Below are 17,492 nucleotides of genomic sequence, written 5' to 3'. Positions count from 1 at the left end.
CGTCTGCGAGAGCACAGCTGAGGGCAGCAGCTGCCAGGGAGGACTGGTGGGGGAGCGCCCAAAACGCCAGCTCTGCCAAGCAGAGGGGCCAGGGGGAGCCCCAGTGGCAGCTGGGAAGGGTGGGGCAGCCAGCTGTGGAGCAGCAGGATGGTGGGGTGACTAGGAGATGCCACTAAACTCGAGCAGTGTACACAAATGCACACACGAGCATGCACAAATTTTATACATAGGCACACTCAAAAAGTTCACAACTCCTTCTTTTCTTAAAGCGCTTCTGCTGCACTCACCCGCACTTACACACACAAAAACACTCCTCACTGGCACCAAGGCAACCCAAACAGTCTGTGGCCCTCTTAACACCAGCACCGCTCTCCCATCACGTGCTTCGGCCACACATCTGGCGTACCATCTGTATCACTCCCCCCAATGTGACAGGTAGTCCCTCTCCCTCTCTGGAGGGAGCAGAAGGGGAAAGAGGGACACGGAAGGTAATTTTGGGTGTAAATGTGCTCTGGACCTCTCTGGATGCATCTGGACAAAGCAGGCATGCTGCTGAGCTGGGCAGGGTCATTATCAGTTGGAAACTGACTACCAGATAGCAAATGAAGACAAAACAATTATATCATACTGTCACATTATGACGGCACCAATAGTGCACATCTTGTTTATGTAGTCGTCTGGATGAATGGTCTTGTACTTTTATATTAACAGCATCTCAATATAAGGTCAAATGCTACAAATAACACAAGTCAAAATATATTAAAGCTTCTTCCAATTTATTATAATGTACAGTTATACATTGCCATGACACAAATGTGACCACCACTTGGATGGGGTGCAGAATGCAAAATATTAAAACAGCCATATATAAACAATACCAGAGGACTTGGATTTCCTCTTCTTTATGTTGCTGTACATATGGGATCAATAAAGTATGCACCATAAAACAGATATCAAGCCAGTGATATAAAACTGCACAACCAGTCTTTACTGTGAAATTAAGGAATCCATTTCAGAACATTATTTTCACATCTTATGTTACATATTTGACAGTAACAATCTTTATTATTCACACACAACACTATTTGAATGACATCAACTTAGACATTTATTCAAAGGGGAGAAGGGTTTCCAGCATTGTCAAGACTAACAAAACAAACTACTTGTCAGAAATATTTATTATACCGAGTTTCATCTTTCCCATTCACCACTTTGCAGTCAATGGACAAGATTGAGGTGCTTGTATAGAAAAAAAAGGCTCCAGAGAGCATTATCTTACAGTTCGCAGTGGCTTCTGCTACATATCACCTCTTTGAGCACATGTTAAATGAAGAACGACGGCCATTATTCTGTCAGGTAATCTGTTCATGAACCAAATTTGATATATATTTTTCACTGACTTAAAAACACAGCTCAACACAGACTATAGCAACTGTTACATGATTTCAGACATTAAACATCTTCTAATTCCAGGTCTGCTGTTGGCATTTATCCTTGAAAGATTTTCTCTGCATGTCAATTAAGTTTTCATTTTTCCACAAAGAATTTGAGCAGTGTCCGTGTCACTGAAGTAGCAGATCCAAATCAATAGTTACACAATTCAACACAACCAAAGAAATCAAAAAACGAAACAAAATGTGCTGGATGGGATCATCATTTAAGATCATAAAAAAAACATTGACACATACACTTTATGAAATAAACAACACAGCTTTAGTACTAGTTTCCAATGTCTTATACAAAGTTAGCTTGGTCTAAAAAGCATAAAATATATTTTTACATCATCACATACATCAAGACATGTACCATGGCCTAGCGGGAAGTTTGTCTGGTGCATCATTTCATCTCTAAGCCCCCACACATTTCCCTACTGCTGGCATTATTGCTTCTTATGAACAGGGAGCTGAATGATAGAGAAACAATGCACCACAGTAGATTGAAACTGTACATTTAAATCATCTCTGATATCCAAAATTTTGTTAGCTCGTTTCACAATCTGCAATGCTGAAGGATAAGGCAGTTCCATTTTTAAGGCATTGCTGCTTTGAGACATACTGGACCAGAGGGTGAGTCGTGGACTTTGACATTATCGAGTCAATGTACATGATAAACAGAATACATTTTACAGGCAAGGATAAGAGCCTAAAGAGACGGGGAAACGTATCTTGTATTTTTGAGTGTTGTATGTTCGTGTCTGAGAGAGAATCTCAGTGAGCTGCAACCATCATTAAAGTCTGCTGAGCGGATGACCAGAGGTCAAAACTCAGACAGAGATCAGAGCAGAGCTGTGTGGGTTGCTGTGACCATCTCTCATTGCTGGTAATTTCCATACTGGCCCTGTGGAGAGAAATGTGACAGACACATGTTACTCACCTTCTCAAAAGCACAACGTAAAAGCTTATATTCACAGATCTCAATAGGGTGCAAACAAACATCTGTGGTTTCAACCATATCTTACTGCAAACCATGATTTATGGCTGCATTTGCTGGTATTGACCAGCAGGTGGCAGCATGGCCTCACAACTTGTGAGCTCTAAATTCTAACTTGATACCTCAGGTTTCAGCAGCAGCATGGCTGAGGACAATGTTCCATATCAAATAGTGGACACTAGTTTCAAGTGAGACAAATTCAGTGTAAGAACAGTAGTAATTGATGCATATCTAAACAGGGGTCGAAGTATGTGTTTGGCATTAATGGAAAATACAATGGAAACAAATTTGGAATTATTTGACAGTCTGATATACATCACATCTTTAATTCAAATATATTTCAGAGTTTTATCATAAGCAAAAAAGTCATCAAAACCAGTGTAGTAAATTGCAGAGATTAAGGAAAACAGCTCAAGCAGGTAAGCTTTTGGCTGTCCCACTGCAGATTAAGCATGCTGTGTTTCTGGACCTCATGACTTACAATTCGACCCCTGGTTAATAACAAATCAAAAAGAGAAAAAAAAAAGAAAGAAAGCAAAGAAAAAAAACTTAAAGAAAAGGAGAAAGATGGAAGAAGGATAGAGACAAAAGAGACAGAAGAAACATAACAAATGCAAATTAAGGCTAGGTGGTCAAACGTCTAGATTGGACGTTGAGGTCTTCACAGCAACCATTACCTTTGCTTCTTACAGAGCTAGTCAGGGGTTCAAATCCCTGGGTCTTTATTTCCTCATGTGCCCCTGAATATTCAAAGATAAAGATATCAAAGTGTAGCTGTGGTCCCCACATAAGACCACAGGAAATACAGGGCAACAAATAGATCTCCCTTTAAACACTAGAGCAGTCTGCATCAAGTTTAAGGAAGAATCCTCTTAAAGCCCACATATTTCACTGGAATGGCATACCACATTAGCCAGGATATGTTACTAAGACTCAGGTTAACAAGCGAAAGACATTTGTAACACATACACTCTTTTTGGGAAGAACAGAATTAACCCGCAATATGATGACAGCATGCACAACATGTTACCTCTTAAACTTATGTTTCTAACTTCACTCACATTCATCTCTGGTCTCACTGAAAACTTCACAAAATATAAAACTACATCTTGCAATAAACATAATAAGGGACAAACTAAGACCGCTGTATAGACAAGTCTCTGTGACTGTCCAGTGTTGTGGGTATACTCACCTGGTCATAACCGTAAGGGCGTTGCTGCTGGCCCTGTGGGGGTCCAGGTTGAGGAGGGCGATAGCCCCCATACTGCTGTCCCTGCCCCTGAGGATAGTTGGGATACTGTCCTGGGGCACTTTGGGAGGGACCTATGACAAACATTGAGAACTAAATGTAACATTATCTATGCTTGACAGCCTTGAGTAAACCCAACAACATTTTAAAATGCTGTTGAGCACAGTCAACAAAAAGTAAGCTGTTTCTAATATGTCGTTATCATCAGCATGTTTTGTCTCTGGAACCAAGTGGGTATTGCTCACACTGGGCATTTCTTTTGAATCCAGGATTTAATCCGGTTTGTCTAATAGTTTGGTAATGTGGACCCAAAAATATACTTACCTTACACCTTAACCCACCCAAATGATCAGTTCCGGTTTAAATATGGACGGGTTTGCATGTAGTTATGACACAATCTGTACTGTAGCAGGGCGATTATTCATGAATGCATGTTATATTGTGAATTTTTTTTTTTTGCAGGTCTTGTCACCTGCTTGGAAAGAGGTGGGACAACTGAACTTTAGAGTCAAACAAAGGAATCAAGTGTAAAAATGGCCCAAGTTTTGCTCATTAACTGTCTCTGTTTTCTACTTGTTACTCTGAGAACTCCTGGGAATCCCTGTTAGTTTACTATCACTAATGGGCTGCAATAAAAAAAGCTGATGGATGACAAAGAGAGGATGTGGATATGTCAGACCCATTTGTTTAGGCTGCCTCCACAATGCCTGACTCAGTAATGAATGAGAATGAGTGAGTCAGGTTGGAGCCAGGCAATGGTTCCCTAATGCAAGGAGACATCAAGGAGAGTCTGTTGGTCTTCATTAGAGGAGCAGGCTTCATTAAAAAAATGGAGAAAAAAAATAATTCACTTCATCAGCCCCCATACACTGTAACTATCTATGCAGGCGCTGTGAAGGACCGAGCAAAGCTTGACAGGGGCTAGAGTCAAATGAGGCCCATGCAGCATCGTTAGTCGCTCATAATGCCTTATACTGTTGAGCATAACCTTGTGGGGGTCTGCGAGAGAAACCATGTGTGTGTGCCAGATGGATCTCACCTCACAGCCTCTGCCTCTCTGCTAGCTCATTACTAACATGAGCTCTGGCTCAGACACAGGGTGAGTGATGAAAAGTTCCAGTGAAACATGGGATGAGGAAAGAAAGCCTAAAGAGCTGTAAGAACACCAATACTTAAAATGCAAGTCAAACATTTTCTTGACGTTCTAGACTTTATTAATTGTGGTTAAATGGTTAAATCTCTAAGCCTTGACCTTAGAGTAAATACCCAAAGTTAGAAGTCGGGAATAGCAATGAGTGAATTAAGAAACATTGGCCTCTGAGAATTTTTCAGTCAGTGTTTACTACAATTAGTAGCTTGCCTTCTGTCATGAGTGTGGTGACAGCTAACTGTCTCAAAATGTTTCAACAAAACCATTAAAAAAAGTTACAATCATTTATTAACAGATTGCTTAGCTATTTATCCAAAGTGCTAAAATGCAAGGAGTTCCAAAACATTCGGCTGGCAGTTGACACACTTTGCCCAGTGTTTGCACCCATCAGCCAAAGCTCCCCTCGCATTCCCTCAGAACAGTGTGTCATATCAAACTGAGGCACCAGGAGAAATGCTAATGTGGTGCCAAACACCATTACTGATTAAATTTCTCTTCCACCAAGCTCTGAACCATTCATTAAGGCGGTCCTTTAAATCTTTGCTCTTGCTGTCTTCTTGACATGCATTTGGTACAGTTATATTTCCAAGGGGCAGTTACCACCAACTCACTGAGGAAGAATTATTATTCAGCAGTAAAGAAGATAGCCCAAGAGAGCCGATACTGCCTCCTACAGGAAAAATATGTGCCCGTAGGTAACTCACCGTAGCCCTGCTGCTGTGGTGGGTAGCCCTGTTGACCCGGGTACTGCTGTTGAGGAGGGTAGCCCTGCTGCTGGGGAGGGCCTTGCTGGTATGCTTCCTGCTGCTGGCCATACTGGGCATTACCTTCAGGGGTGAACAACAGGCAATGTGAGCAACATGTTGACAACAGCAAAGCAGGCAGGTAGTCACTGAATAAAGATTGTTTCTATGCCATTACTTAAGAGATGAATTTTCCATCAATTTTGGATGGCTCTCTTAAGATGCACCTCTAATTGTACATTGGCTGGCATACACAGCCATCAAAAAAAAAAGAAGAAGAAAAAAAAGATTAAATACAAAAATATAATAGTATTTAGTATCCAATACTATCTAACAGTAAGTGATTGACATTAACGACATTCAAGTAAATGTGAAGAAAGGAAACTTGATTTTCATATGTCAGTAAGCTTTGACTGCTTTAAGTCCCAGTCAGTGTCTAGCAACACTTGAAGTATCAGGTAATGTATAAAGTCTAAGTTGGTAAAATATTGAGCATTTAGATATTTAGTTTTTAGCTACTTCTCTATAGTGTACAGTGTTTCCTCTAGGATTTTTTTCAGCAGTGGGGGCATGCTATCCGGGGGGTGGGGGGTGTAGAGTCAGTGGCAAAGGGGGGGGTGGGGGGGTAAGTGTGAGTAACGTAACGCTAACAGCGTTATATAATTTACACTCACATCACATCTGATTACAAGTGTGAACATTAAAATACTATTTTTTACCTAACCATCATCATTTACGAGTCAGTAAAAGGCTTATGATGCTACCTGACTAGCGTCTTCTTCATCTGTTGTCTTTCTCTTCTTAGAGAAGTATCTGAACAAGCTCATCTGAAAATGCAGTCAGCAGTTAATACATAATGACGTGTAGATATTAGCTTAATGCTATCAATTAGTTTACCCAAGTTAGCGTCACTGAGTTGGCTAATAAGTCTACCTTTTCTCCGGTAATTCGCTGCCTTATTCCTCACGACTACACTTCTGACTCTGACCTGGTGCCTGACGTGACGTCACTTTCAAGGCCGCGCTCTCGCGAGTAATTAACTCCAATAGGATCCCCCAACCACCCCACTCCCTCCCCTCCCCCCGCTGTTGCGCTCATCATCACACAGGCTGTGCTGTGAAGGTGGAGAGATGTGGCGGTGGTGCATTTGCGACAATAAAAAAATAAAAATAAAAAAATAAAAAAAATAAAAGAAATTTGAAGGCGTGGCGGCTATGATTTAGCAGTGGCGGGCCGCCACTGCTAAATGAATGTAGAGGAAACACTGGTGTATACTTTTCAAAAATCAAACAGTAGCAAAAAGGCATCCTAACCTAAATAATCTAAATATATTAAAAATAAATAAATAAACAAAACTACGGCAGCATTGTCATTAGCACACACATTAGATGAAGTTATAAAGATCCTTTCTGTGACACCAGTGTTGTGAGGGATTCACATAAGGCCTACCATTGTCTTGATCGGGATATGGTGGCTGCAAACTGTAATCATTATGACCTACATCAGCTCAACGTGGAAACATAGAGCTAACTTAACACAATAAACGTATTCAAGTATTGCTTGGCATTTGAAGTACTTCAGAAAATATCAGAGGGATAAGATGAAATTGATCATATTATTGAAGAGTCCAGAGATGCACAATATACTGCAGCGTCTTGGTAACAGCAGTTTCTGAGACAGCTGTGGGTTTTTTTTCCCAGAATGGCTGGATTTTCTTCATTTCAAAAAAGGAAAACACTTGTGTTTGAAAGGTCAAAAGGAAAACAGTGTAGTCAGTAGAGGGGAAAAACAAAAACAACAAAAAAGTAAATGTTAATTGGACAAAGAAAGAAAAGAAGTTGTTGAATATGAATCTGTAATCTTTCAGTGTTGCTACTCTGTTATAATACGTAATTATATCACCCTGAAACACACCAGATGGAGAAAACTGGCAGTATGTCCACTGTTAAATTTAGAGCATAATGCAGTGGTAGCATTTCTGAAAAAAAAATTTTGGTGATTTTTAAGGCACTAGCGCTGCTCTTCTACAAATCACACAGGTCCCTTATTTTGTCTACACAAAATCTGTATATTAACAAATAAAGGCCATCTGCTTCATTTCAGTGGAAACTGGCACATTGAGAAGCACTTGAACACACTAATTGGATATTTCTCTAAAAATGCCACCTGATATAAAAGGCATCACATGTGCCAATCTAAAGGGTGAGCATGTTACCTTTTGTTGGTACAGCTTTAACTATTAAGACTCACACAAGACTCTGCCCCTGACTTTTCTTTCACACCACAGGTAGAGCACCAACCACAACTGGGGGATGTCATTACAAGACTGGGTGCTAACTTATCCACGGACTGCAGCACCCTTAGGAATACGGTGCACCCTGGTATGTGGATGTTTCTTCAAAATCAAATACCACATACCATTTTTCCTTTGTTAGAGCCCAAAGTCACTTTGATTTCCCAGAAAATAATGAAGAAACTGAAATTTTGCCTTTGTCGCAGTCTCTTTGCATCATTTGTGTTTTAACACAACTCCTGGGTTCATTTTTTGTTGGGTTTCTCCAAGCGACTGGAGGGATCTCCTACCTTCTGAGGCTCCCTGTCCTGCGTGACTGTACTGGTCCCCATAGTAGTCTTCCTGCCCTGGGTACTGCTGAGGGGGTCCTACATACACATACACACAACATACACACAAGTAGATTCAAGGTGTTGTTGGATCGGTTGTGTGAGGGGAAGAGCAGAGAGGATGGAGTCCTTGCCGCTAGTTCTTGTTAGAAAGCTTTCTTTTGGTCACTTGGCTAATTTTATGATTGGAGGCTTTAGGTCACATCTTTAGTCATCAAGATGTCTGTGGGCTACAGAAGTGGAAATAAAGGAAATTGAGAGGAACAATAGTAAGAAATGCAGGAGGGAGGGTTAGGGAGAAGAAAAACCAACACTCACAACTTGCACACTTAACAGACACACTCTGAGGGGTATACCTTGCTGTGGAGGTCTGTATGGTGGCATTGGCCTCTGCCCCATGACATGGTTCCCTTGGTTGACCTGGCCCATCATGCCCATTGGGTTCTGTTGTCCTTGGTAGTGCTGTCCACCACCACCAGGAGGCATGTTATACTGCTGGGAGGGAGGCTGCTGGTGCATCATGGGGCCTGTAGTACACCAACAAAAGAGTTAACTCTCAAACGATACTAGAGAGAAAACCCATACAACGTTTATCAAATGCACGTGAATGATGTGCAGTACACACTAGCGAGGCAGGTGAGAAAGCATTGGAAATCAATACAACCAAGTGGAAATTAACAAATGAGCTGTTTTACCTTGATTGGGCTGCATGTTCATGTTTGGCCGAGGCCCATAGTTTCCCATGGGTTGGCCTTGGGTCATGTTCATTTGGCTCTGAGCTGGCATGCCCTGGGAGGCCGGGACGGTGTGATTGTAACCACCCATCGAGCCATGGCTGCTGGGGGGCATATTCATTGAGCCACTGGGCATGTTTGGGGGCTGGTTGGGGCCTGGACCGGGACCTTGCATCGGCATGTGATTTGGCCCTGGAAAATAATGGCAGAGATGATTTATGACTGACTTTGGAAAAAAAAAAACATAATTATTTGGTAAACGTAATTAACTCTAACTAATTGCCTGCACCTCTTTCTAATCAGTTCATTTGTGTTTGCATCTTCTTTTAATCTATTCCTCTCTTGCAATATTCAAAAAGTGGGAAGTTATGATGGAAAAAAACTTTGAAAGATGGCAACTCTTTTATTGTGAAGAAGGTACAAAATTATTCCAAACTGGCACAGAATACAAGTAATACCATAATACTGTCAACCAGAATGTGTATTCTCTGTTGTGAGGTTTAAACCAAAAACAGAATGGCATTGCATGGTACAGCTTAAGTGATCACTAATGTGTTTTCTGGTTTCTACAAAGTGCCCTACACTTTTACAAATTACGATAATTTGGTGGTAAAGCAATCAGTGCCTTAGTAAAAAAAAAAAAAAAAAAAGAAGCTATCTCTATGCATTGTAGAACAATAAAATAATAAAATATTTAAATATGCAAACAAAAACCAAACAAAGCCTACATTAAAGCAAACCATGATAATTAAGGAGGAGAGCATAAGCATAATCAAATGGAGTACAAGTCCAAGACCACCAGAGCTGGCAAATGGGTGACATCATCCTTCAGCAGAGCGACCTCCCTCACGGTTCTGTGCTGTTGCTAGGCAACCCAAGTGAGACAGGGACTGAGGGAGAAGAAGGGGAGAGAGAAGAGAGAGAAAGACGAGGGAGGGATGTTTGGAGGGGGGGTCACTTACCAGGCATCTGTCCATTCATCTGGTTCTGCATGTGTGGGGCTGGAGGGCCACCACTGACCATACCCTCAGAGGGCATGTTGTGGCCGTGAGGAGGCTGAGGAGGGGGTCCACTTTGGTTCATTCCACCAGGGCCCATAGGCATGTTTTGAGTGGGCGGCTGCAGGCGCACAGCACACACACAAAAATACACATCAGCTGGCTAGAAACACATCTGAGCCTGTGCCACTCAAAGGAGAAACCTCAAGAAAAATAAGCAGGATGACCAAAATTTCAAAAGATGCATATTTAAATAAGGGAAAATAAATAGTCATGTAGTACGTTGTAACATAATCACTGAATAAAGTACAATCAATTAAGTCACAGCTAGTGACCATTAAGGACTACAAAAGGTGTTAAAGAGATGATGGAAGGTGGAACAAACTGAGCACATACTATTACTACCTAATTGATATTAAGTCCAATCTGGGCTATTGGAGCTTTACATATGACATGACATGATATGATATATGATTGGAGGTCTAATTTAGTTGTCTAAGCAACCCAAAATATTTACTATTATTACTATTATTACTACTATTACAGTGCATGAAAAACTCAATTCATATAGTGTTTAAATAAGTTGTGGGACTTGCAAAAGAAAAAGATCAGAGATGTAGAGACTTTTCACCTTTAGTATGGGTGAAGCTCCAAAAAATTCTGTACGTATTTCAGAAAGCTGTCACAAGAAACTCTTAACTGGATGATCTTTGAAATAACCAAAACAGGATATTACACATTTGCCATGAAATCTTTCAGACTGTAATATTTAATGTGGAAAGTGACACACCTAAAATTAACATGTCAGGCTGTCTATTCGAATGTCCAAAATAACAAGTTATTATTTGATGTAATATTACGTCGATCTGTTTGTTCAACATCTCTATTTTTTTTTTATTGGCTTAGACTGTTCACCTTAACTAATCCCCAAGTGACATGTTCCAATACAAGCACTCAACATTAACTTCCATATGAGGCAGAGAAGTCACACTGTTATTTACATTTCACTCACTCAAAACAATCAGTAAGAACCAATACTCACAGCAGGGAGGAGAGACTGCATGTTCTGATTGGAGTCTGCTATCGTGGCAAGGTACACTAAATTTCTGTGCAGCATCTGTTGATACCTGGGCAGGTGGAGAGTTCTCATTACAGGTTTTGAGACAATGTGAGCTTTAAAATTACTGTAACGTGTAGGCAGGACGGAAATTTCATAACTTACTGTGAACACTCTGCGGTTTTGCCTTTACTCTGGAAGTCCATTATACACTGGATCAGCTGGTTGTTTTCGTCAAGTAGCTGCAAAAGTAAATGCAGATTTATATCACGTTTGTGTTATGTGTGAGAACACATCATTTAAAATGAATGAGACTGCGTAATGTGGTGTGGTTTGCTTTCTGATAGTTAATCTGCCGTAATTTGCAAAGAACGGGCAGGATGGGGGGCGTTTTTGTTAAATATGAGTGTGCGTTTCTAGCTAACAAAAGACGCGTCTTGCTAGCTAGCTGTCCCCAGCTAACAAAAACGCAGGCCTCCATTCATTTGAAATTAAATTCTGCGTTAGTCCGGTAAGTCGACCTAAGACCTATTGTCTACACATGGCGTCCTGACTCCACAGAGGTTCATATTCACCGCGCTTTGACCCTGCAACATTGTTCCCGATCTATTCACAGTTGGACTTGGATGGGCACAGCTACATTGATTAGCTCAAAGGCTAGCAGCGTCTGATTCTACAGCCTCCATTCTGCGACGCGCTAAAAAAGATGAATTACCTTTTGTATTCCAGCGGGTGTTATATCACCCTTCCCACGCTGCCTGTGAGGTGCAAACGCCACCGACATGGTGATATTCTATAAAATGAAAGTGAACTAGAGCATAAAATCAATAGTAGCTAACACACTTAACAAATCGGGAGAACTCAGATCAAACAGTTCAGAATAGGATGCAATTTCGTAATGCAGCGGTCCATTTTTGGGGGGATACAACACATTTTAAAACATAGTTTATTAGTATTGTTTATTTTGATCACATGGGAATGCGTGATGTTTAAATTTAGTGAAGATACATTCTAATATTCAACACACATTTATTAATATACTTGAAAGCACCTACATTTTTACTTAATTGAAATGCAATTCCCCCTATTTTTCATATAGTGGAACGGTCTAGATCTAGTCAGAAAGGCCACGGGAAATGGACTGCTCAAAGAAAAGGGGAAATACAGTCGGAGCTTTAATATATATACCTATATATCTTAGAAAATATTTATAATATTGTTGACAGTTTTAGGCAATAATGGCTCAAGAAAATGTTTACTATTCGTAGTTTTATGTCTTTAAAAGTCTCCCACATTGCACCATCATTCCACATTGCCCAGGCTTAATTAAATGAACCAAGTACATAAAACGTTTTTTTTTTGTTCTTTAACTTTCGAAGGAAACATATTTCCTTCGCAGAGCACTTGCACAAATTAAATGCATAGTATTTTTCACAAAAAGAGTTACAACTTTCCTCTGGTTTTGGTATCGCCCGAGGTTCAGAGGTCATGCGCAGGCGCAGTTTTCAACACACGGCAGCATCATAGACTGAGCAGTTTGATACTAACTAGCTGAATCATTTGGTTGAAATCTCCCCCTTTCCTTGTGATTGTACTTGTCTTGCAGTGCAATGGCGGCAAGATATGACAGAGCTATTACTGTCTTTTCTCCCGATGGCCATCTCTTTCAAGTGGAATATGCACAAGAAGCTGTAAAAAAAGGTTCCACCGCGGTAAGTCGTAAAATGGTAAAATTAAACTAATGCTAACGCTAACGCCCGCAAGCGGTAGTTAGCTAACTAGCTAAGATAGCGAGTAGCAGGCACTCATTTGCTAATGTATTTAGCTAACTTCGTGTTTCACACAATGTATTATATTCATGTGTTGTGATTTTTTACGACCTTGTTAGACTGTTGGTCTGCAACTTCCACTTGTAATGTATGAAATATTAATCAGCTACTGGAAATGAAAAGAGTAAGGTGCTGTTAGCGAGCATATTGTCGCTGTGTCACTCTCACAATAGTTTCAGTTTCAGTGTGATAACGCCAGAAACAATTTTTCTTTTACATGCGGTTATCGAAGTTGTATTTTGCCCCGGAAGTAGTAAACATATTGAAATACATTTATAATTCAAACATTGAAGGTGGTAAACACACAGGACTATGTCCAATGTTAGCTTACACGCTAATTCCCAGATACTATGTGGCACCGTAAGTGCACTAAATTAGTGTACTTAATTGATTATTAATTAATAAGGTCTGTTAGCTATCTTTAAGTTATTTATATAGTCACCAAATCACTGTAGTTGCAGATCACTAAAATATAGATAACCTTTGTATTACTAAATTCAGGTAGAATTACACCTGACTTTCATATTCAATCGAAGTTCGTTGAACATCGCGTTATTTAAGTTAACCTCTTTAACCCCTAAAGTGTGTGGAAAAAGTGTAACTTGACATGAATTGTTTTGGAAGTAATCCAGCCAATTTTGTTCATTAAATATGATGTAATGATCTGACCTGTTGGTAATGAATGTGATTGATGTGCATTGAAACAATCAAAATACCCTCTTTCAAACTTTAAGCCTAAAGGAATTTTGTATTAAAGTACTCTTAATACATTCTTTTAAGAGCAGAGCATGTGAATACTGTGGTGTCACTGTTCAATTGATCAATTTGGTGTTGAAGTTACCGATTGGCTTACAACTCTTCCTCAAGCTCCTCAAGCCTGCTTGAAGAAAACAGTCTTTTTACATGAAGTAAAAAGACCTGTTCTGGATTTTAGATGTCAGTCTGTTAACTCAGTTGATTTGAAATTCTGGATATTCTCCCTTTACTACTAAATATCATATCAACAATTGCTAGCCCATGGGATTGAAATAATTTTGATTATTTATATTCTGTGCAGGTGGGAATTAGAGGTAAAGACATTGTTGTCCTTGGTGTTGAGAAGAAATCTGTAGCAAAGCTGCAGGAGGAAAGGACTGTCCGCAAGATATGTGCCCTGGATGAGCATGTCTGCATGGCATTTGCAGGTACCTCAAACAATACAATCTTATTCAATAACTGAATAATATATTTATTATGTAATATTGCACCACATCTCGTATTATTTTGAAACAGCTCAGTTTGTTGTGACACTACTCTACATCACTGCAGATATCAACATTATATAGCAGTTTTTTTTTTACTTGGAATTTCATGTTGTATTTTATTTGCATGTTGTGTAGCTATTTAACTTCTTTCAATGATTTTAAGGTCTGACAGCAGATGCCCGTATTGTGATAAACAGAGCTCGGGTTGAGTGCCAGAGCCACAGGCTAACTGTTGAGGACCCAGTCACAGTGGAATACATCACACGCTACATAGCTACACTGAAACAGGTATTTAATCTTCTTACAATTAATCTGTTGTTTGCTGTTAATTTACTCAAAGGAACTTCTAAGATTTCACATTCAGTGGGTAAGAACATCAGTTTCAGCTCTTGTGCTCTACTCTCTGGTTTCTGGCTGGCTAATATATTTTTAAGAAAGATTTTTAAGAATAACCAGTAACATTGGTCTGTATATTGGCCATATTTGTAGCGCTACACTCAAAGCAATGGGCGCAGGCCATTCGGCATCTCTGCGTTAATTGTTGGCTTTGACTACGATGGAACTCCCAGACTGTATCAGACAGACCCGTCAGGAACTTACCATGCCTGGAAGGTCAGTGAGTGTGCTCTTTGTACATTACTTTGTTCTCTTGCCACATCTTTCCAATAACTACCATATCAATATGAAACTGATTCATTAATTGATTTTTTTTTTTTGTTATTTTTGAAAAAAATCAGGCAAACGCAATTGGCCGCAGTGCAAAAACTGTGAGGGAGTTCTTGGAGAAGAATTACACAGACGAAGCCATTGCTGGGGACAATGAGGCAATCAAGTTGGCTATCAAAGCTTTGCTTGAGGTAAGGTCGGATTTAGTGTTTGCATTGACATATTGGAAATTGCACACCTTGTCGTTAACTACATATACTGAAACTGAATAATTACTAAGCTGTTTTACAACAGGATTACCCAACTGCCATACATATGTTTTAAAGGCGTTTTTATATAGAGGATGTCACAAATAGACAGGACGTAAATGTGAAAAATTAGATGGAGAAGTTGTCGCTTCCAATGTAATTACACCTACCATAGTGAATTTAATCCAGTCCTGCCTTTATCAAAGAGCACCACCTGCTGCCAGATGTGAACCATAAAGTCATCCGCCAGAATCGTTACCATGTGTGACTTTGCCTGTTGTTTTGAGCAGAACTTGCCTTCTGCACAAATAAAATAAATGCTTCATTTCAATAGACCGAAAATTGTTTATGTGTTGTCACATTCTGTGATACCTTGTAAGGTGTTATTCAAATTAATTCCCATCGAAATTGCACTCAATGTAAAAGGAAATTTTTAAGCGATGCTTACAACAAATTACTGCAGAATTACCCACAGAAGTCCAGGATTTACTTTGCTGGATTTAATTGCACATAAATACCCTCAAAACGTGTCACAGCTTCTCAACATGGATTTGAGTTGGAGGCTACAGTAGTCAATATATGCTGATTCACTGGGATTTGTTACATTAAAGTATTTTTTTTTGTCATAGGTTGTCCAGTCAGGAGGAAAGAATATTGAACTTGCTGTTATCAGACGGAATCAGCCACTGAAGGTGATTTGCTGCAAATTATATTTATCTTTTTATTTTGTTCTACCTTTTTATTTATAGGGTAATAATTACTTTTCTTGGCTGTTTGCAGATTTTGGAATCCAAGGAAATTGAGACCCTGGTGGCTGAGATCGAGAAGGAGAAAGAAGAAGAGGCAGAGAAGAAAAAGCAGAAAAAATCAACCTGAAGCAGTTAACTAAGAGTTTTTCTTTATTGCACTTGGATGACAATAGCATATTTGGGTTGCAGATATTAGTATGTGTCAGAGGGTTTACTCTCATTTATTTCATTGTAAAGAGCTGAATCATAATTTGAGATCTTTTGATGTCTTGCACACATTTGAGTGATGATGTACAAGTTGCAAAGAATAACTAGTTCCTATACTTCCAGCTAATGATTTGACCAATATGTAAAAGCACATCCATAGATCTCAGGTTATGGTTTAGACCTTATACTATGCCTACAGGATGTTTTTATATCATTCACCAAACAGCTCTGATGGTGATGAATCTCAAATGTTGAAAGAAACCATTTGTAACATTCAGATCCACAATGAAACTAAATACTCAATAAAACCTGACTTGTTTGTAGCATGTTTTTATGTTATTTATAAAAGTAGTTGTAAACAATCTGTTGTGTTTACTCAGAGGACTGAGTAATAATTGTCATTACTAGTGATGCACTGACCGGTTTCCTCAAGATGAGAGTAGAGGGACTTATTGATTATCCTACTGCAAAGCAAGAAGTGCGATAAAGATAAGTACAGTTTAAAACACCACTAGCGGCAGTGTAGTGTGTGGCTATAAACGGCAATGTTTTTCATTTATCAGCATTCTGTGGCACAGACAGGAATTGCGGGGGAAAAAAAGGTAGCTCAGATTGCTTTATAAAGTGCTCACCTCTCCCTCAGTCATTTAAAACAAATTAGCAATGAGCGAATGAAGTGTCTAATGGTGGCCCAACGAGACCCCTTTTTTGCCTCTCCTTTTTTATTTCACCCTAAATTCGCTTATCAAGCAACCACTGCTCTGAATTCTCAACGACACAATTATGGCCGGCGGTGTGGTAGGGCTGCTTAATGGGATCCTGGCCTCAGACCCCAGTGGGAACTTTCAGTGACTTTAATCTGGAGCCCTTTGAAAAGTTGTGCCGTGCTGTGCTGAAGAGCCCCGGGGGTTCCCTCTGACTCTCACCAAAGACATAATGGTGAATGGTAAAGTCCTTCATTTAGAGTCATCTCCCCAAGCCAGGATTTCCTGAGTGGGTGCCCTGGCTGCCTTGACTAGAGCAATTGCACTTTGTCTGCAATTTGTCTTGTTTGTGAGTCTTACAGGTCTGTGTTTAGGCTGATGTCAGAGGATCAATTAAGCCTCTTAATATAACATCCTACACATTATGTCACAAAATCCTAGGATGGCAATAAACGATGGGGTTTACATGACTCACTGTCAGCCCTTTTCATTCATACACTAATTGCCACACACTAATGTATTTCAGGTCAGGGTTAGGTAAGATTATTATGTTGTCACAGTTACCTGTTTGTTGGTTGCAGAGACACACGTTATAGGTAGCCTTTCTTAAAGTATTCTGGGTAATCCTCTGGCTACATAGGTTATCTGATCCATCTTGTCAATAGAGCAAGAGCAGCTTATTCTGTGCTGCTGCTTTTGAACTGCTTGTGGGAAGAGTTTTCTTTTTCTTGCTTTCTTTTATTTATTTCTTTTTTCTTTTTTCTTTTTTGCTGGCATTGTTGTTGCCCATAATCAGCGCTACTGTGCCTCAGGACAAAGTCCATCTCTCTCATCACTGGCTGCTGCTCATCATTAATGCAGA

At 39.8% G+C, this 17,492-nt stretch overlaps 2 protein-coding genes across 4 annotated transcripts; one reads left to right on the top strand and one right to left on the bottom strand.

The window, feature by feature from the left end:
* Nucleotides 1-755: 755 nt before the first annotated feature.
* Nucleotides 756-11,872, bottom strand: ss18 (SS18 subunit of BAF chromatin remodeling complex). Of its 3 annotated transcripts, XM_056391999.1 has the most exons (11): nucleotides 11,699-11,872; nucleotides 11,149-11,225; nucleotides 10,969-11,053; nucleotides 9,891-10,047; nucleotides 8,890-9,120; nucleotides 8,551-8,721; nucleotides 8,156-8,233; nucleotides 5,534-5,656; nucleotides 3,623-3,753; nucleotides 3,108-3,170; nucleotides 2,198-2,337 (listed from the first exon to the last, which is right to left on the bottom strand). In XM_056391999.1, exons 1-10 carry the CDS (start codon nucleotides 11,765-11,767, stop codon nucleotides 3,153-3,155), a joined length of 1,140 nt encoding a protein of 379 aa, XP_056247974.1. In that variant the 5' UTR covers nucleotides 11,768-11,872; the 3' UTR covers nucleotides 2,198-2,337; nucleotides 3,108-3,152. The 3 variants fall into 3 exon arrangements, with proteins under 3 accessions (XP_056247973.1, XP_056247975.1, XP_056247974.1); XM_056391998.1 differs by lacking the exon at nucleotides 3,108-3,170 and having other exon boundaries at nucleotides 756-2,337; XM_056392000.1 differs by lacking the exons at nucleotides 3,108-3,170; nucleotides 8,156-8,233 and having other exon boundaries at nucleotides 756-2,337; nucleotides 11,699-11,871.
* Nucleotides 11,873-12,498: 626 nt separating this feature from the next.
* Nucleotides 12,499-16,249, top strand: psma8 (proteasome 20S subunit alpha 8). The gene is made up of 7 exons (XM_056392545.1): nucleotides 12,499-12,695; nucleotides 13,870-13,996; nucleotides 14,220-14,344; nucleotides 14,546-14,668; nucleotides 14,794-14,913; nucleotides 15,600-15,662; nucleotides 15,751-16,249. The coding sequence occupies exons 1-7, from the start codon at nucleotides 12,594-12,596 to the stop codon at nucleotides 15,844-15,846; spliced, it is 756 nt and encodes a 251-aa protein (XP_056248520.1). The 5' UTR covers nucleotides 12,499-12,593; the 3' UTR covers nucleotides 15,847-16,249.
* The last annotated feature ends 1,243 nt before the right edge of the window (nucleotides 16,250-17,492 follow it).

This window comes from Seriola aureovittata, chromosome 12, assembly GCF_021018895.1.
Source record: "Seriola aureovittata isolate HTS-2021-v1 ecotype China chromosome 12, ASM2101889v1, whole genome shotgun sequence".
NCBI lineage: Eukaryota > Metazoa > Chordata > Actinopteri > Carangiformes > Carangidae > Seriola > Seriola aureovittata.
Note: the sequence above shows the minus strand (reverse complement) of the source record. Positions and strands in the feature narration are given on the sequence as shown.